Source organism: Panthera onca, chromosome D3 (genome assembly GCF_046562875.1).
Source record: "Panthera onca isolate mPanOnc1 chromosome D3, mPanOnc1 haplotype 2, whole genome shotgun sequence".
NCBI classification, from domain to species: Eukaryota; Metazoa; Chordata; class Mammalia; order Carnivora; family Felidae; genus Panthera; species Panthera onca.
The window spans coordinates 69,461,068-69,481,388 of NC_138350.1; the positions used below are offsets into that span (position 1 = coordinate 69,461,068).

At 41.3% G+C, this 20,321-nt stretch overlaps 1 protein-coding gene, 1 long non-coding RNA gene and 1 pseudogene across 4 annotated transcripts in view; 2 read left to right on the forward strand and 1 right to left on the reverse strand.

The window, feature by feature from the left end:
* The first annotated feature begins 3,269 nt into the window (after positions 1–3,269).
* On the forward strand, positions 3,270–4,042 carry LOC132665123 (large ribosomal subunit protein eL33 pseudogene; annotated as a pseudogene).
* Positions 4,043–8,904: 4,862 nt separating this feature from the next.
* Positions 8,905–11,672, reverse strand: LOC144613807 (uncharacterized). The gene is made up of 2 exons (XR_013551232.2): positions 11,438–11,672; positions 8,905–11,324 (listed from the first exon to the last, which is right to left on the reverse strand). It is a non-coding gene; the product is annotated as an uncharacterized LOC144613807 (long non-coding RNA).
* A 404-nt stretch (positions 11,673–12,076) lies between these two features.
* Positions 12,077–20,321, forward strand: part of ME2 (malic enzyme 2) — a 73,075-nt gene continuing 64,830 nt past the window's right edge. For 2 of the 3 annotated variants that reach the window (XM_060613876.3, XM_060613874.3), the window contains exons 1-2: positions 12,077–12,181; positions 19,647–19,766. In XM_060613876.3, the coding sequence (XP_060469859.1) occupies positions 19,659–19,766 (108 nt within the window). In that variant the 5' untranslated portion in view covers positions 12,077–12,181; positions 19,647–19,658. Of the gene's footprint in view, positions 12,182–15,368; positions 15,581–19,646; positions 19,767–20,321 lie in introns of all 3 variants that reach the window. The other variant, XM_060613875.3, reaches the window with a different exon arrangement.

A 20,321-nucleotide genomic window follows, 5' to 3' on the forward strand; every position in this document is an offset into this window, starting at 1 on the left:
GACATAGGTGTACAAATACCTCTTTGGGACCCTGTTTTCATTTCTTTCACATACCTACACAGAAGCAGTATTGCTGGATCATATCATCTCCTCCATTTTTTAAAGTTTATCATTTCTTCCTTCCTGAAGCTCTCTGCTACACTGTTTCCATGAGACACTGTCCTCACTCTCACTCGCCATTCTTTTTGTGGCCTTCCTTCTCCTTCCTTCCCCATCTCCTTTGAGACCCTTTCAGGGTCTCCCTGTATCCATTTAGAAAAACAAAAACCACCTTTCAAAGACGGAGTGTTCGATACAGATTGTTGGTTCCACAAACACTGGAAAGCTGAAAGAATAAGAAGGGGAATGGTGGGGTCCAACATTCCGCCCAAGTCAGTAACAGAGGGATCAGTAATTCCCCCTTGCACCAAATGGCTGAGGAACAAAGGAAGAGGTGAGGTTGTCCTTCACCACCAAGGCTGGGGACCAGAAGTTCTCGGAAACCCCTGCTCTGTGGCGTGGTACTCAGACCCTTGTCTGTGCTGCTCAGCTGACTGATGCTAGTAGCTCTGAGTGAGGCACCTCGGCTGGGGCTGGGAGTGAATGAAGAAGGCTGAAACTGGCACTGTGGCCGTCCTCTGTGACTTTTGTGACTTGGGTGACTGCGATAATTAGAAGCAGGAAGAAAGTCCATTCTGCCTTCTTCATGCCTTCCTGTTTCCCTTTAGTGGCTCTACTGGCAGAAGTCAGTGGGAATTCATCTGGCAAGGAAGGCTGGCCATAGCCTGGAAGCACAGTAGAAGGGTGAACGGGGAGCTGAGAGACGGTGCACAAATGACCAGCCTGGGGCTCTAACCTGGGTCCACTGTACTAAGTATACTTCCTAAGTGGCCTAAGCTTTCTAGGTGTAAGCTTTCCCAGTTGCCATGGCTACTTGCGTGTAGGGACATCCAGACCCACCCATCCGATGCTCACCTCTATACTGTACTGAACTTCAGATGCATTGCTTCTTCAGTGGCCTTCCAGAAATCTCCACCCTTGTGGCTTTTGAATTAAACAGGCTAAAAACTGGACTTGTTGTCTTTCCTCCTCGGTCTGCTTCTACTCCTCTGTTCTCTGTCTCAGCTGGTGGCCCCACCTATGCCAGTGAGCTTCTCCAGAAGCCTGGGGGGGGGTCCCCCTCAGTTGGCTGGCTCCTTAGCCCCCCTGCCCTCTCCTCCATCTGTACCACTGTCCCAGCTCAGGCCTTCACTCAGTCCACCTGTCCACTCCACAACCTCCTCAGTGTTCAGCTGGGTTTTCTTCTTGCTTGGCTGACATACACACAGCTGCCCAAGTGATGGCTTCAAAAGCCCAAAATGGCCACGTCTCTCCCTCTCTTAAATAAAACTGTTTGCTAACTCACTACACTCCTTCCCTGGTCTGGCCCTGCCTTCTCTCCAGCATCATCTCTTGCCCCTCTCCACCCTATCGCCCACTCTAGCAATTCTGAATTGCCTGAGCTATGCTATTTCTCCCATTCTGTTCCCTCTGCCTGGAAAAGCTTTCCTCCTCCACACTACCTCTGAGTTAACCCTACTCATCCTTTCAAACCCAGGTCAGATGCACCCCTCCTGCCCTGATAATCCTCCCCAACATGGAGATAAAAAATACTTAAATCACAAGATATGGCAAGCTGTGAGGCATGCAGAGTGGTATCTCCAGGCAGCACCAGGGTCATAGCCACAGCTACCACTAGACTCCTTAATGGCCCGGTCCTGCTTCCTGGCCACATGCCACTTAGGCCCCCAACATCCCAGCACTTCTAGGCCATTGTGCCTCTACCTTCTTGTAAAAGCAGCTCCTCCTGTGAAGTTTCTATCTATACCTCTCCTTCACCACCGACATCCAATCACCAGGCCCCATAGTTTCTGCTTCCTACACATTTCTCAAATACGTCTGCTTCTCCCCATCTCTGTTGTGGCCCCCGAGACCAAGCCATCCCTAACTTCCATCTAGGACGTGGCTATAGATTCTCTCCTCATTGGCTCCTGCCCCCTCTCCAGTCTATTATCCCTCTGTAGCCAAACTGACCTTTTCTGAATGGAAATTTGATCTTGTCAGCTACCAATTTAAAAACTGTTGGATTATTGGCCTTTTTTTTTTTTTTTTTTTTTTTTTTTAAGATAAAGACTAAACTATTTAACGGCAAGGCCCTGCAAATCAACAAATAGTAGCAACCGTGAGCCTACCCCTCTCAGCTCATCATCTTAGCCCTTGGGCAAAGCCCTTTGGCAAATTCAATCAGCCCTTTGGCAAATTCTCCTTCCTCTGAGTCATCATATACCTGACTACTCTTTCCTCACTTTGCCTATTTTCTACTCAGCTTCAAGCCTCATTGAAGTCTAGCTTAAGTGTCAGCTCAGGAAAGCCCTCGTCAATTTCTCAGTTTACTAGATCTCTCTATTAAACGCTCTCTGGCATTTTGTGCTTACCTCTTAGTAGCACCTGTCACAATTGTAAAATTGCATGACCCATTTAATGTCTCTTTCTCCCATTTAGTAAGACTGTAGGCTCCATGAAGACAAGGACCAGGCCTGCCTTGCTCATTCTTACAGTCTTAGTACCTGGCTTTATTACTGATGCATAGTAGGCCCTTGCTATTATTTGTTGATTTAATGAATGTGAATGTTTGTTGAATTAAAATGAATAAGTTCCCTCACCCCAATCCCAGATGGGGTAGGTGTCTCTTCTCCACAACCCCGTTATACACTGTAATACTCATTTCTATTATTGCACTGACATAAGTATCTGTACAGGTGTCTGCTCCCACCTCTCTTCATTCTTCAGTCTTTCACCTGTTACCCACTCGGCCTCCTGAACACTCCCTCAGGGTGGAGACAATTAATTAATCAAGTGTTCATTTGAAAGCAAGTAGGCCCTCTAAAAGTGTTTCCTGAGTGAATGGAAGCTCGGGGAAGAAAGGCTAGGATCAAAGGTGAAAATTCACAGCAGAGGACACAGATACCATCACAGTGGATTGGTTTAGCTTTGAACCTCAGGGATCACCCTTCATAATGCGGCAGCAGGAAGAAGAGACAGCAAAGGTGAGGCCAACGATCCAGAATATTATGCCCAAGAAGCCAAAGGAAGTGTTTCAAGAAGGAAGGGAAGGCCAGTTGGGTCAAATTTTGCCGAAACAATAAGGAAGTTGAGGACTAAAAAAAAAAAAAAAAAAAAAAAAGTTTGAATTTCACCGAAAAAAAAGAGGAAGTTTTGCACAGTTTTAATAAAGTTATGGAGAAGGAAGCCAGACTATAGGCTATAAGGAAGGGACTGGTTTCATAGGAGATAGCAGAGCTGCAGGCTGTTTGTTAAAGGGCTTAACACCTTGGAGGCAAGTCAAGCTCTCCCATTTGGACAGAGTAAAATGAGCTCCAGAATGTTCCTTCTCACATTTTCTTCTCACTTCTCCTTTCCTCCCTAATAAGTACACACTGGGCTGAATTCATGACTGAACAGTTTGATTTCCCTTTTCTCATTGTTGGCGTAATGTTTTTTGAATGTTATTTTCACAGCTGGCATGAAATAAAATTCTATTCCTTTTCCACACTTACATAAGGATGACAGTTGCTTTTCATATCTTCTTCAGAAAATGTGAGTGAAATATAAAAATATGACACGTCGCTCTCTCCGCCATCTTGGAACCCATGGAGGTGTGTGGGGAGCAGGACTCCTGAAATGACAAATATGTCTGGAAGGCTATGGTCCAAAGCCATTTTCGCTGGCTATAAGTTGGAATCTCTGGAACCAGAGGGAGCACACAGCTCTTCTTAAAATTGAAGGTGTTTATGTTCTAAATGACACTGGATTCTATCTAGGCAAGAGATGGGCTTGTGTGTACAAAGCAAAGAACAGCACAGTGACTCCTGGTGGCGAACTGAATAAAACCAGAGTAATCTGGAGACAAGTAGCTAGTGCTCATGGAAACAGTGGGATGGTCCCAGCCCAGTTCTGAAGCAACCTTCCTGCTAAAGCCACTGGCCACAGAATCCGTGTGATGCTGTATACCTCAAGGATTTGAACTAACTGAAAAGTAAATTAATAAAGGTGCAGAGTTGTTCTCTTGTATTTTTGTTTAAAAAAATGAACAAGTCATTTTTCTTCACAAAAGGAACTCGGATACATTCTTCTACCAAGAAAAAAATTGTAAAATGCATTTTAAAAAGTAATCATGGTAGGCTTTCAAAAATATATTCTAGAGCAATTACTCCAAGAGGAAGAATGTCAGTAATAAAATCACTTCCTTAATGTGTCTCACAATATGTGCCTCTAGCACAAGGAAAGACGTGAACAAATTCCTCTTAACAAGGGATAGTAGATGATAAGGGAAGTTTTCTAAGTTATCAACTTTGGATGCTGAAATCCAAACTGGATTCGGTGAAATCCAACTGGAAATTGTGGCCAGTTTTCAACTTGAAGGCACCCTCTGCAATGCTGACCAGGCAAACCCACATTTGTTTCACCAGGCCACAGGAAAGCCCCGGTAACACTGTCCCAAGGAACACTCAATAAATTGAAAGGGAGTAGAATTTACTGAAAGTCACAAAAGACCTGTTGACAGGGAATGTCTCCACATATCCTTGAAACCGGAGATCTGACAAAAGAAACTGCTACAGGAAACTGTTTCCCGGTATCAGAAGTTGAACTCATAAATTGCTGACTGATAGAAGGAAGTTCTTAGCTAAACTGAGATCAAAACAGCCCCAGTACACAGGGTTCTTGGCCACAGGTGGTAGGTGAACTTGGATTGAGAAAAGTATACTTATCTTTGCTATCTCTTCACTGGAATTTAGCATTTTGTTTGTGGATGAAGACGACAAACTGCCAGGATTAACAGAAACCACAGATTTCTCATATCACCTTACAGCTGTTGCAGATACTTTGAAACATCATTTATATTCATCATTACTAGTTATTAGACCCACCATTAGATTTTTATTTAATGTATTATAAAGTAGCATATGTATTATTATACCAGAAATTTGGGGATAAAAAAATATTTTGAGGGGTACTTAGGTGACTCAGTCAGTTAAGTATCTGACTCTTGATTCTGGCTCAGGTCATGATCTCATGGTGACATTGAGCCCCAATTCAGGCTCTGCACTGATAGCACGGAACCTGCTTGGGATTCTCTCTCTCCCTCCCTGCCCCTCCCTTGCTTGCTCTCTCTCTCTCAAAATAAATGTTTTTTAAAAAAGAAATAAATATTTCCAAAAAAATCCAGATATAATTTTTGGAAGGTTGTGTCATTTTGGACTAACCTCTTATTCTATGTTCTTCTGTGCGATATAATTCTGGTTCAAGTATAATGAAGGAAAGACATTCTACTTCACTTTGGATGTCTATTAAAACAGAATGCTCTAGGGCGCCTGGGTGGCTCAGTTGGTTAAATGTCTGACTCTTGACTTCGGCTCAGGTCGCGATCTCACAGTTCATGAAATCTAGCCCTGAGTCGGGCCCTGGGCCAACAGTGTGGATCCTGCTTGGGATTCTCTCTCTCTCCCTCCCTTTCTGCCCCTCTCCTGCTTACACACACACACACTCTCTCTCTCTCTCAAAATAAATAAATAAATTAATTAAAAACCAGAATGCTCCAATTAATTGCTGAAATTGGTGCAGACCCCAAGATGATCAAATTCTAATATGAACCATCAGTATTGAGTCAAACCTCCAGGGAGGTGTTGGGTTCCCCAGACATTCATGAGATAGCCAGTGGCCATGGTAAGGATATCTGGAAGAATTCCCAGCCCAGGAGTGCAGCTTGGTGTGGAGGGTGACTCACTTTTGAGAAACATTTCAGAATGCTAGCAAGTCTAAAGCAAACAGTAATGGAAGGAAAGGCATGCCTAGGAGATTTCTTTTATGGTTAGACCACATCTTATTGATCTAACAGATATGACATATTCAATTTAACAACATCAAAGCTGTTTTTAGGATTCTGATATCCCTTGTGCCAAAGAACCCGCCATTTATTGCTTAGTAGTAAAATATATTGACTAGGATTAGGAGTAAAATAACTTAAGCCCAAATTATTAATTCATGTTTTTTCTTAAATTACTGTTATCTATTATAGCTACTCTCTTGGCCACAGAAAGCTTGAAAACTTTATAGAAAAGTGTCCCTGTAATGCCCCCAAGAGATAGAATCTCAGAGGTACCTTTTCATCCCATGTAGTCTAAGAACCATGAAGCATGTGGGGTCTATTAAGGACTGCATGTAAAGTTATGCTCAAGATACCGGGAACATTTTTTGAATAATAAAGGCAAACATTTCTGGGATTTTTTTCCCTGACATCAGCCAGAGACTTTGCATACATTCTATTTGGTGCAAACATTCTACCTGGTGCCTAGATCATAACTACACATCTGATGAATGAACAATAAAATCGTACTGCTTGTGGTTTAAGCATAACATATTCTCATTGTGGGAAGGAGAGAACTGCTTTTGCCTTGGCACAGCAACTTCTTGAAGGTAAAGAAAGTGTCATGGGTTTCTCATTATCCCATATCTATATATAAAATTTCATTCACAGCAGCATGAGTTCACAGAATCTAGAACTTCAGGGGTCCTCCATGCTTCCCAAATGCTAATGTGCATGACCATGTTGGATTCTGATGCAGTAGGTCTGGGGTGGGGATATAGATTTCATTTTTCTAACAATCTTTCGATGCCAATCTAGCCGCTCCTCCAGTCCTCTCTTAAGGGCTTATTAGATAATCATGAAGAGAGACTAGGATTTAGAATGAATAACACCAAACAACCAGAAAATTTTAGAGGTGGCATTAGTAAGACTGAATCACCTTCATAAAAGAAAGAAGATATTGGGGCACCTGGGTGGCTCAGTCGGTTAAGTGTCTGACTTCAGTTCAGGTCATGATCTTGTGGTTCATGAGTTTGAGTCCTGTGTCAGGCTCTGTGCTGACGGAAGGAAGAAAGAAAGAAAGAAAGAGAAAGAAAGAAGGTTGTGCCACAATGACGTGATGCTAGCAAATTTTACTTTACTCTCTTCAGGTTACCTAAGTTCTAGATAAAAATCAAGAGGTAAAATATTATCCACAAACACCAAAGTGTTATTTTTCTTTAAGGAGTAGAGGTTCTTCTATTGTTAATAAGCCTATGATATTACCTTCTTTGTGCTTCACAAAAGTTTCTAGAACTCTCCTTAAGAATATTTTGGTAATGAAGGTATTGCTTATTATGGTATTAATTACTGCTTAGTTACAGTTGTAGTTTAGTCTTTTAGATATGCTGACAAGTTACATTATTTTAATTATATAAAAAATGGTTAGTATTTTTTTAAGTGGCAATTACCATCATTGGCACTTCATTGTATTTTATTTAAAAAAACATTTAATGTTTATTTATTTTTGAGAGAGAGAGAGAGCATGTGCAGGGAAGGGGCAGAAAGAGGGAGACAGCAGAAGATCTGAAGTGGGTGCCAATGGGGGGCTGGAGGGGCTGGAACTCACAAGCTGTGAACTGCAAGATCATGACCTGATCTGTAGGATGTCGAACAGAACGAGCCACCCAGGCGCCCTGGCACTTCATTGTACTTTAAAACACATTGTTTTGGGGGCTCTTGGGTAGCTCAGTCAGTTAAGCCTTCGACTTCAGGTCAGGTTATATCTCATGGTTCATGGTTTCGAGCCCTGCATCGGGCTGTGTGCTGACAGCTCAGAGCCTGGAGCCTGCTTTGGATTATGTGTCTCCCTCTCTCTTTGCCCTTCCCCTGCTCATGCTCTCTCTCTCTCTCTCAGGAATCAATAAACATTAAAAAAAAAAAACACATTTTTTTTTTTTAATGATAGTACCTACACCAAATGCCTGTCTTTCTTTCTTTCTTTTCTTTCTTTCTTTCTTTCTTTCTTTCTTTCTTTCTTTCTTTCTTCTAACGTCAAATGCTTTTATGTCTCACTTCCAAACCAGGCTGACTGGACACAAATGCCTTTAGATATACAGTTTACTTTCTCTTTTATTTTTAAAGAGTTTGCATTTTTAATGACCCTAATTTATTGAAGGATAATTCCCAGTGGTGCAGTCAGTATTCATTATTAATGTTTTCTATTCTAAGGCAGATGGAGTTGTGTAAATCTAAACACGTGATTAGCACAATCTATCTACTTTTGCTATAGATGATGTGCCAACCTAAAACCAATGACCCTACTACATATATTCTCATTATAAGGAGAATAACCTTCCATAATTCTCTGAAAACTCAATAATATGGATTTTCCTTAAGGAAACACACTTGGTGCTTAGATGAAATAAAGCTACTCTATTTTCATGGCAACTGGTACAGAAGTTTCTCTAAGCAGCTTCCTTTAATTTTTAGGAAGATGGGCAAGAGTGTACCCATCTTGAGATAACTGGCATACCTTCCACTTTAAGCTGCCTATTGAAGGGTTTTTAGGGAAGTCACCTGGCCAAGTGTGCCCTGGAAGCCTGCCCCTTTAAGGCTCCTCCTACTTCACAAGTGGACTAGCCAACCTGAAGACAAACTGAAATAGCAGCTTCAGCTCACAACAGTACAAGACTTATACAAACTTATCCATACCTATGCCCTTCCCTTAGTTGAGTGACCAAGCCCTATACCTATTTCTTCCTCCTACTTTCCTGTTAATTTGGGCCTTGGCACTTTGTTTTACCAGATGTCCTGCTTTGTAATCCATCCTTCCTGGAAGAGCTTGTACCTTCTTTCTAGGCTTGTATTGTCTGCACGGTCATTTTGACAACTCTACAGGGCCCAGTGAGCTACACTCTGGACAGTCAGGAATGGTCCCTCACTTTTCCTAAGAGGTCCAGTGGAGGTTACCAAGGAAGAAGCCTAAAATGAAGGTACTGGATCTTCAACAGGGGGCATTTACTCCAAAAGAAACAGCAATGCACAATGCAAAAGGTTTATTTTGTATTGGTTGGGGTAGAGATAAAATTCATGCATTGAAGTGTATAAGTACCTCACTCAAGTGTGATGAATTTTAACATATGTACACATATGTAGTCATAGTCCAGACTGAGATATAGAATGTTCCCTTGTCTCTTTTCAGCCAACCCCCCATTAAAGCTAACCACTTTATTGACTTCTAGCATCAAAAATTTCTCCTTAAAAGCTAAGTTCTTATAACTTACCCAATCAGTCATTTCTGTGCTCACAGCACCAAGTAAAATTTAGCTTGAGTATTATAATAAGCAATATTTAAGTAATAAATTATCTGCTTAATTCCAGCAAAATTGAAATTGAGGATTATACATAGCCTTCCCCTAATTTATTGTACCATAAGGATTGCACTTCTGGATCAAACAGATGAAGCCCTTGGAGCCAACTTGAGAACTTACAAAATTCTGGATTTGAGAAGACATTAAAGGAACATATCCTATAAGTTATATATTACTTTCAGTGAGATCTGGGTTACTCAGTCCATATGACTGAAAACAGATATGTGGAAAATCTATTATTATCATTACTACTACTAGTGCTCCTACTACTTCAGATTTGATATCCTCAATTTGAGTTATGAGCTATTTTTTTTGAGTTATGAACTATTCTAAAGAAAGAAGTATATAACTAAGATACTATGGCAAGGAGCACGATTTTCGTGCATGTTAACAGTAATTGTTAGTAATTATTTTTAGCTCCAAACAACAGAAAACCCTATTTGAGTTGATTTATACAAACAGAGGCTTATTTTTCACAAAGTAAGAAATTTGGGGCTAGGAACCATGGTGGAATGTGGCTCAATAATACTATCAGGGATCCAAGTTCTTTAATCCTGCCAATACCCTTAGAGTGTAAGCCTTCATCCATTTGTTTGTCATCTTATGGTGCAATGATGGCTGCCACGCCTCCAAACATTTCTGGTAAGAAGTGGAATGAAGCAAAAAAGCCAAAGGCATATACCAGTTGAGCTTATTTTTTAAACGGCTTTCCAGAAGTCTTGCCCAGCAGCTTCCATGTATGTTACTCTAACAGGGTCCTCTTGGACTAGTACTATACAATGGAAATATATGCAAGCCACAAATGGGACCTACATATGCAATTTTACATTTTCTAGTAGTCACATGAAAAAGGTAAAAAGAGAGGAACGTAATTTTAATAATAAATTTCATTTAACCAAAATTCTCCGAAGATTTTGACGTGTGATCAATATTTTAAAAAATCAAGAGGGGTGCCTGGGTGGCTCAGTCAGTTAAGCGTCTGACTCTTGGTTTCAGCTCATGTCATGATCTCGTGGTTCGTGGGTTCCAGGCCCATGTGCTGTCAGCACAGAGTCTGCTTGGGATTCTCTCTCACACCCTCTCTTTCTATCCCTCATCTCCCTCAGAAGAAATAAACATTTAAAAAAAATCAACATACATGGTTTACATTCTTTTTTGTACTGTTTTCATACTCAGTGTGTATCTCAATTTAGACTAGCCACATTTCAGGTACTCAATAGCCATATGCTGTCTTGAATAAGAAGCCTCAGACCAGTCACCAAAGGGACTCGGGAGGAAAAATGTATTGGGGTGGGCCACCAAACAGTAGTGTATGCCTCATTGACATTAACAAGTATTTCATTTAAGGAATGAAATGACCTCAATTTAACAAAAATAAGTCCCATCCATGGGTTATTCTAATGTAGGACGAACTGTCTTTCAAAGACAAAACAATTTTACCTCTATTAATGGAGCATTTATGACTTTTGTAATTTTTGAAGTTTCTCTCATTCCGATTGATATTCTTGACAATTCCTTGAGAGCAGGGTTATTTTTAGGTGATGGTTACTTATAGTCCTTCTTTTACTGAGATGGTTACTATAGCAGCCATATCTATCATTTATCAACTAACTACGGTGTTTCCAAGCATGCCCCACCCTTCCATCTCATAGTGGTCAGCTGCTCCAGATTTCACGTAATTGTAAGTTTAAGAATGGATAACTCTCTTTTCTCAACTTCCGCTCAATTTTCTCTACCTTACATTTCCATCACTCAGTTTTCTTATTCCATCTTCCTTGACTCTTTTTTTACCCTTCACACTTTCACTTTAAAATTATCATTACCATACTTCAAAAGTAAACTCCGTTACAGCCGAGAAGTTTTGGTTATAAGATTTTCTGAAAAAAAGTGAAGAAACAGCCTCCAATGTCATAACCGTGAGTGAAGATGTATTAAGGTGCAGTCCCTGCCGCTTTCAAGATGACAATGTAGGGTTCCAGTGCTCTTCTGAGAGAACATTGAACTATTTATGGTGACTGTGACGGTAGGGATTGGTAAATTCCTCGCGGGCCAGTAACTGTGCTAACAGGCGTGGAGAGCAGCAAAGAATTCTGCAAAAGAGCGAGGAGACACAAAAAATAGCTCAGAAACAGAAGTCGCCCCTAAAGTGCGGAGGCCTCGCATTTCCTGGGTTCCCCTTCTTCTGCTTCTCTAGTCTCCTGACCTGTATCCAGCTCTTAATCTCTCCTTCATCCTCTGCCTGCCTCCATGGGCTGTTCAGGATGGACCCAAACTCCCAGCCTTTCTCTCGCCTCCTGGGGACTGGGAAGACTGGTACCCGCCGACATCCCCCGGCCCGCCCGCGCCTGCGCAAAGCCTCTTCTCGCGCGAACGCGCAGCCATCAACTCGAGTATCCGCGCAGCCATCAACTCGAGTATCCCCGCAGCCCCAGGGATGCGAGGTCCGCGGTAAACCAGCCTCCGTTCCTTTCGTGGAACGACGGGCGTCGCCTGTATCTCCGGACTCCTACTCCACACCGCCCCTCTCGCATTCCTCGGGATCGAGTGCACACGGGCGCGCGCCCGGCCTCAAAACAGAAACCTCAAAGAAACAGACCGAGGAAAGCGCCCAGGGGAAGGAACCCCGGCGCGCGGGCCGCGAAGCCTCAGCCACAGCTCCGCCCTCCGGGGCCGGCTTTCTGCCTCCGCATTGGTCCGCGCGCCCGTCAGTTTCCGCCCCAGGCCGCGCCGGCCGGTCTCCCGACTCCCTTGCTCATTACGCCGCCGTACTTAGGCTGCCTCGCCGGCTGTTGGCCGCCCATGCCAGTCCGAGCCTGAGCTAGCGCCGGCTCCGCGAAGCTCGGGAAGGGGAGGGCCGGACTCGGCCGCAGCTGAGCATCGCCTGGGTGGGCGGCAGGGCCGCGGCCTCTCCGCCGGCAGCACCACCTGTCGCGGGGCGAGACTTGGGGTAAGGCTTCGCGTGGCGCGCCGTCGCGGGAGGCTTGGCACTGCGGGGCCAGGGCGGGGAGCTCCGAGAGGGGAGCGGGCGCCGGCCTCCTCCTGTCCGGCCAGTGAAGCCGTTTGCGGACCTGCGGCCGGCTTCCGTGTGTGCGGCCGGCACGGACCCGTTTAGCGGATGGGCGGGGCGAGGCAATGGGAAGGGGTTCTTGGGGTCGGGGCTGAGGGTGGGGGAGTGGTCAGGTTGAAGCGGTCCCCAGTTCCAGCGTCCGCGGCTCTTCCCCGGACACGGTTTTGGGGCGCGACTTCCCCGTTTCTAGACTCGCTGGTCCCAGGGTGGCCCCCTTCCCGCCCCGGAGTGAGATCCTGTGGCCTCCAGAACCCGAGCATCGCTCCCTTCCGCGCCCTTTGAACACCCGATTTTGTGGCTAGACACCTATTACCAATGTCTTTCTGCAGGGATGAATTAATGACAGGAGTTAGGCGGTGTGTGTGTGTGTGTGCGCGCGCGCGCGCGCTCGTTCGTGTGTGTGTGTGTGTGTGTGTGTGTGTGTGTGTGTGTGTTCGTTCCTCGCTTTAAAGGAAGTTTGTTAGGAGCTAGAAAGTTCTAAGACTGGAACAGTTCTGTCAGGCAAAATGTCATAAGTAGACCAGGACTGGCAGGTGTTCCTTTGACGCTGGTGGTAACCACTTCTGCTTGTGTGGTGGTGTTACATTTTCGAGCCTGGAATTGACTTTCTTATGAAAATAATTCCAGAAAGCTTGTTGCCTTTTAATGAGAAGCATAATCAAAACAATACATTTTTTTTTTTTCAAAAAAAAAATCTTAACAGTAGTGCTTCCTTACAAAACGTAGTGTTACCTCCTATCAGATTTACCTTCCTGATGCTTGTGGCAATCACTTCTGGCAAAATAATAGCATTGTTGTTTCTTTTAGTGTTGCTATTGGTAGCAATGGAAGCCCTATTGATTGTCAGTTACGGTCTGGACACTACTCTCTACGTGAGTCTTTTCAAAATAACTTTGAGGTTGGTACTGTTATTTCCCCTTTACAAATGAATAAACTCAGGCTTAAGAAGGTTAAGTAACTTGCGCAAGATCCCGGGTTTTAGGTAGCAAGCCTGGATTTGAACTCAAGCAGAATCAGGCAATTTACCATAACAGCTCCAGCCCCCTCTTAACCTTGCCTTGTACGCTTCTTAAGCATTGTTCATGTTGTTGAGCTAGTTGCAGAGTTGTACTCATGAATTTTAATTTTAAAATTTATTCTTCACTCATAAATTTATTCTTTAGTTTCCAGGCATTCTGGAAGTTAGAGAAGAAATGGTTGCCCACATTTACCCCTCCTCAGCTGCCATTGTATTGTATGAGCGTGTATGTGTGTGTGTGTGTGTGTGTGTGTGTGTGTGTATATATACATATATATATATTAATTATAGTAGTTATACAAAATATAGATAAGTATAGAATCTACTGTGTAATTACTAAAACTAATTGAGTTACATGTTACTATGTTACATGGTTTGCAGAAATATAGAAAAAAACAGTTTAACTCTTGGCTTCTAATATTGAACCTTTAATTAGGTTTGAACTCTGATTTGTAACCTGTATCTGACTCTTTTATGGTAGTTATAAAGACTTAATGAGAAGTTAGGCATAACGGCCAGATATGCTGCTATAACCTTTATCATAGGTTAATAGGGAATATTGGGCTATGATTTTGTAGAAGTTCTTCATTCTCTTGAGAATTAAATATACCCTTGCTCAATAGTTATTCTTGAGAAGGAAGCGTTTACAGATTTCACCCTTAGAAGGTGTTTATGTGTAATGTTTTTTCTTTCATACATTTGTTATGAAAACACGTTAAAAAATTCATAAAAGAAAAACTCATTTACCATTTGAGAATTTCTTTTGTAAGTTAATTTCTATAATGCCATAAAATATATTTAATTTCCTATAAAAATAAGCTCTTCTCAACTATATTAAAATTTATGTTAAGTTAAACTAAAATTCTAATTTAGGTTGGTGAATTTTTGACAAACTTAGTAATATTTTAAAACAAGTAATGTTGAAACCTGTAATAGTTTACTGAGGATTAATTTTAGAGGGAGGATAAAATTCGTACTAAATGTCAAAATCACTCTACATATGATTTTCTAAAAACCTATTTTATTAAAAGTTAACTTTTATTTTAAAGTCACCATTTTGATTGTATGGCTGCATATCATTTCTGTTGATCAACATGTACAAATTTCAAAAGTAATGAAAAATACTATATTGATTCTGTAGATGTTGTTTAGGATGACATTTGATGTTGCCTGGACCTGTATGCCATCCACATTCTCATTATTGACCTAGAGATTTCATTTGAAATCGTATAAATAAATGCTAACCATGATCATCCTTACAGCCTCTTAATAAGGATTTCACACCAGAAGATGTTGATGCAGATACTCACAGGCATTCAAGAGGCACCTTCTGACCACCTTAGTCTCTTACTACCACTAGTAGTGCTTAGGTAACTAACATTGAAGCACTTAGAGGGCACTGTGATAAGCATCTTACATGGATTATCTAATTTAAATCTTAAAATGGTACTGTTTAGTAGGTCCTGTTGCTTATCATCCCCACTTGAATGATGAGAAGACTGCAACAGACTTACTCAAAATCACAGAGCTAGCACTGGCCAACCCTGGATTTAAATCTGGTAGTTGAACCCAGAGCTTGTTTTTGACTACTGCTGACCTGCCTGGATATGGATTTTATTGAATAAACCTTCACGTCAAGTAGTCAGGCTCTTAATGGTGATGATAAAGCTCTAATTGCTTGATACTTTACAAATACCTGATTACTACACACAGCTCTGCCCAATAGAGTTTGCCCTCCGCTAGTTCATTGATAAGAGAAGTAAGACTTGTAAGGCGGTGGTTCCCAGACTTTGGGACTTCTTGGGCAAGCATGCACAGGGGGACAGTTGGGACCAGACATAGACTGCCAACTTTTAATTCTGTCAAGGTTAATGACCTTTTTAAAAACTACCACAGTCTACAATGCCCGTCTTTTCATAAAAGAAAGGACATTTTTTTTATCACTAAAAAGGTATGAAGATCGTAATTAGAACACAAAAACAAAGACCATAAGTTTTGTTTTATGAAAGACTATATTGCATTGTCCCAATTTTTCTCATTTGGCCACAGACCCATGAAAAACGTGTCCCAGATGAACACCAATTCAGAGACCATTTGGGAATGCCTGGGTGACACCACTGATTGCAAAATGGTGATGAGCCGAGTCCAGATTCAGACTCAGGTCTGACTACAAAGCTTGTCCTCGTTGCCCCTAGTCATGACCTCTGTCTAATTTCGGTCTCCTTTGCATTGCTTCCTTTGACCCCAAGTAAGAGGCTAAGGTGAGTAGTCTCCCGCAGCCAGTGACCTAGCAGTTTCTGTCCCAGTCCAGTTTGTAAACAGCAGAGAGTAAGTTCCAGGGCAAGGCCATGTGAATGACACACCAGGGGAGAAACCACAGGCATATCTCAGTATCCCAGAAACTCACATAAGCAGGCAGCTTGATTTTGCATGTTGATTAAAAATTGGAAGCCCTGCCTTTTGGTTCCTTTTTTTACTTCACTCTCCTTCTATCACATCTGCATAACGTAACATTTTATCTTGTTGCCTCCCCAGATGATATTAAGGCTACCTGTCTCTTAGTCCTTGGTTCTAATTTTGGCAGAATTTTTTCCCCTTAAGTTTGTTTTTTACTTATGCCTGCTGTGTTTTTTTTTTAATTTTTTTTTTAACGTTTATTTATTTTTGAGACAGAGAGAGACAGAGCATGAACAGGGGAGGGGCAGAGAGAGAGGGAGACACAGAATCCAAAACAGGCTCCAGGCTCAGCGGTCAGCACAGAGCCCGACGCGGGGCTCGAACTCACGGACAGTGAGATCGTGACCTGAGCCGAAGCTGGTGCTCAACCGACTGAGCCACCCAGGCGCCCCGTCATGCCTGCTGTATTAAAGACACTGTTAAAATTACCTTTATATTTTATTTTACTATCACTTACTAATAAAGTAATTTAAGTGGTATAACATCTATATATTTTTTGGATATATTCTCTCATTTGATCATCAAAATTATCTGTAAGGTAGATTTGACAGGTGGTATTATCTTTATTAAACAGACTAAATTCAGTGTTTGATAGCAAAACTTTAACCAGGAGTTGAAAGTAGATTTCATGTATTAGAGTGCTGATCTTAACTTCTGAAAGGAAAAACTAATTCCCCTTACTTGCAGACTCAATTCTTCTGGCCACCAAACATGGGAATTTTTCCCCCCACACCCAGCAATTCACCAGTTCTCAGCAGATGCTGACTGGGTGTCCTTTAATTTAACCTCATTCTGACGCTGTCCAAATGCAGATAGCTTCACATCCCACAGGTTAAGAGTTCAGTCGCAAAAGATGTCCCTACTTCAGATGCCAATTGGAAGTCCAGGTTGTGACCTATACTTCTGACCTATAAACTGAGGCTTCCCACAAACCCCTCCTCAAATTGGATGATTTTATAATGGCACATTGAACTCAGAGAGATACTTTACTTGCCTTTACCGGTTTATTATAGAAGGATGCAACTCAGGAACAGATGGAAGAGATCCGTAGAACTGGGTATCGATGGGAGTCAGGGGAGGATGTGGGGCTTCCCTGCCTTCCCTGAGTGTGCCAACCCCCAGCATCTAGGTGTGTTCAACCTGAAAGCTTGGCAGATCTCCTTCTTCACGAGTCTCTAGCCCCTGCCCACTTCCCTTTTCTGGAGGTTCCGGAGTGGGGCTGAAAATTCCTGCTCTCTAATCGCTTGGTGTTTCTGGTGACCAGCTCTTCCCTGAGGCTTTGTAGTGGTCCACCCTGGGTCACCTCAAAATGGGTGGCTTATGAATAACAGAAAATACTCCTATCATGCAGGAAATTCCAAAGATTTTTAGGAACTCTGTTCCAGAAACTGGGGACAAAAACCAAATACATTTCTTACTATACAACAAGTGCTGATTACAAAATGCTTTTTTTTCCAGATTTTCTTTGATTTAAAATAAAAAGTATCCCGTATTATTTTAGATGTGCCTACCTCACCAATATACTGCAAATACTAGTTCAGTCTTCTGGTACTAAAGTTTTAATCGTGACACATAATGCTGTCTCTCCTGGAAGAGCCACACAAACACATGATCAATGCTACCATTTCAATTTCTGTCTTTTTAAAATTTATTTTGAAATAACTTGAAAGGCTTTGGTTGCGTACATCATACTTCTTGGCCCCTTAATAGTTCACTGTGTGTTTTCGAAACACAGGTGTCTCTTACATATGGTTATCAAATTCAGGAAATTTAAAATTTTACAAAACTTTTATGTAAGCTATGGTACATGTTTCAGTTTTGCCAGTTGTCCCAATAAATGTCCTTTATAGCATTTTTTTTTTTTTGATTTAGGTTTTGCATCTAGTTATCATATGTTTAGTCTTCTTTAAATTGCAGTAGTTCCTTAGTGTTTGTCTTTCAGGACATTAACTTTTTAAAGTGGCCCAATTATTTTGTTGTATATCTCTTGTAATTCTTTATTACTATTATTATTGAAGTATATTTGACATAAAACACTGTATAAAGTTAAGATGTACAACATGTTAATTTGATATATTTATATATTGTAGTATGATTGCCATTGTAGTGATATTTATTGCTTCTAATGTTATATCATTTCTCTTTGGTGGTTGAAACAATTAAGATGTAGTCTCCTAGCAAGTGTGATGATTATAATACAGTATTGTTGTCTATATTCACTATATCATGTATTAGATCTCTAGGAGTTACTATCTCTTAAGACTGTCACTACAGGTTAGTACCTTTAAACATCTGTCCTATCCTCCCATCCCCCCATCCCCATCTCTCATGATTTTTGATGTTCTTATATAGATTTCTTGTTTTTGTGGCCGTACTTATACACTACATTTATATGAAATACCCAGAATAGGTAAATCCATAAAGACAGTAAGCAGATTGGTGGTTTATGGACACTGGGGGAGGGGAAAAGCTGCTTAATGGGTACAGTGTTTTCTGCTGGGATAGTGATATTTTGGAACTAGATGTGGGGTTGCTCAACATAATAGCTTTTCTAAATCCCTCCAAATTATTCACTTGAAAATGGCAAGTTTTGTTATGTGAATTTCACTTCACTTAAAAAATAATCCCAATGTAAACGGTTTGCTGCACCCCCCCATACAAACCCTTGATTTCTCAAAAACTACAAATTCCACTAAGAACTTATTGCGGGATCATTGCAATGATTTGTAATAATTACGGTAAATGGGCATTGCAGGTTGATTTTTGGTGGGAGAATTGATATGCAGAAGAATCTATTATATTCGTATCATTTAATGTTTAATGTGGTATGTAGAATTTTCCATTTTGAAAAATTCCCATGTGTTTGTGATGGACAGGAAAGGGTAAAAACATGTTTTCTAGCCAATTTGCATGTTTTTCTATGTTAAATAACAGGGTTTTTGAAAACAAAAAATATTTAGTACATTACATAATCCATAACACATAATATATAATTATTACATAAAAATAAGTATAGTATTATACTAATATTAGTACATTGAAGTCCTACATCTAGGTTAAGAATTTGTTTTTTGGTTTATTTTTTTCATTTCTTTAAATGTTTATTTTTTAGAGAGAGAGTGTGTGTGAGCAGGGGAGGGGCAGAGAGAAATTCTTAACCTACATCTAGGTTAAGAATTTGTTTGTTTTTTGGTTTATTTTTTTCATTTCTTTAAATGTTTATTTTTTAGAGAGAGAGTGTGTGTGAGCAGGGGAGGGACACAGAATCCGAAGCAGACTCCAGGCTCTGAGCTGTCAGCACAGAGCCCAAGGAGGGGCTCAAACTCATGTACTGCAAGATCACGACCTGAGCCTAGCAGAAGTAGGCCTCATAACCGACAGAGCCACCCAGGTGCCCCTAGGTTAAGAATTTGAATAGCTTCTCTTCCTCTAAATGTTTATGCTCCAGGCTTTTCTGTTACTTAACTTTTCCACCTTCAGCCTAGACTCCCACACCCATTTACATGGAACTCATGTTTACTAGATGTTACCTTGTTTCTTAATCTCTCCATTTTTTGGTCCCATAAATGGGAGATACATACCTTGTCACACTTGGGCAGATTAGAAAAAGAATAAGTGTTTAGCACATTTTGTAGTGTACCGTATATAAAAAATGGCAATGATGAGTAACCAGGGACTTAGAGTGTTGTCAGTCTTTGTCTTCACCCAACTATTACTCTTTTACAACCGTTGCAACCTGTAGAAACATAAATGTACTTTGAAAAAGCTTTATCAAGTGTGGAAAATTAGGCTTTCTATATCTGCTTTTGAAAACTGATACCTGACGTGCATGCAGTTCTCTGAAAAGTTTATTTGCTTCTTTTTTCCCAGGTGAAAGGAAAGATGTTGTCCCGGATCAGAGTAGTTGCCGCTCCTTGTACTCTGGCATGTCGTCATTTGCACATAAAAGAGAAAGGCAAGCCACTCATGTTGAACCCAAGAACAAACAAGGCTAGTAACTTTAATACTAACATAACATTTTCTCTCTTCCTGGAAGAGGTTTGATATATTTCAGACTGATAAAGTATGAACTTTTTGTATTTTGTAGCTTTATCCTAAAAGTATTCAGAGGTATTTGCTTTTTCTGCATGACTTTTCCCTTTTCTCCATGTGGCAAGAATCGTGGCTGCATTATGGCTCCCAGTTTCACCCCTCACAACTTCTACCACCAGAAAAAGATTGACTTTATTTCCTAGTTTCAGCTGAAAAAAATCCCTAAAATAGCAGTGTAGCCAGGACTTTTAGCCAGGGTGGGATATTTAGATTTACCCAGCTCAAATCAGGTACTTACCCTGGACCAATCTAATTGAGCCCTTGGAAGATGGAGTCAAAATTGTAAAATAAAATTTCATCTAATGTCCACCCCTACCGTACCTCCAACCAGCTTTTTGGACACAAATCATTGTGTACAAGTGCTTTTGCCCAGTAATCTCATAGTGCTACTTCAGAGTGGGGAGACTTCTGACCCTCTTTACAACTCTTGGGGCAGAAGTGACAGGCATTATT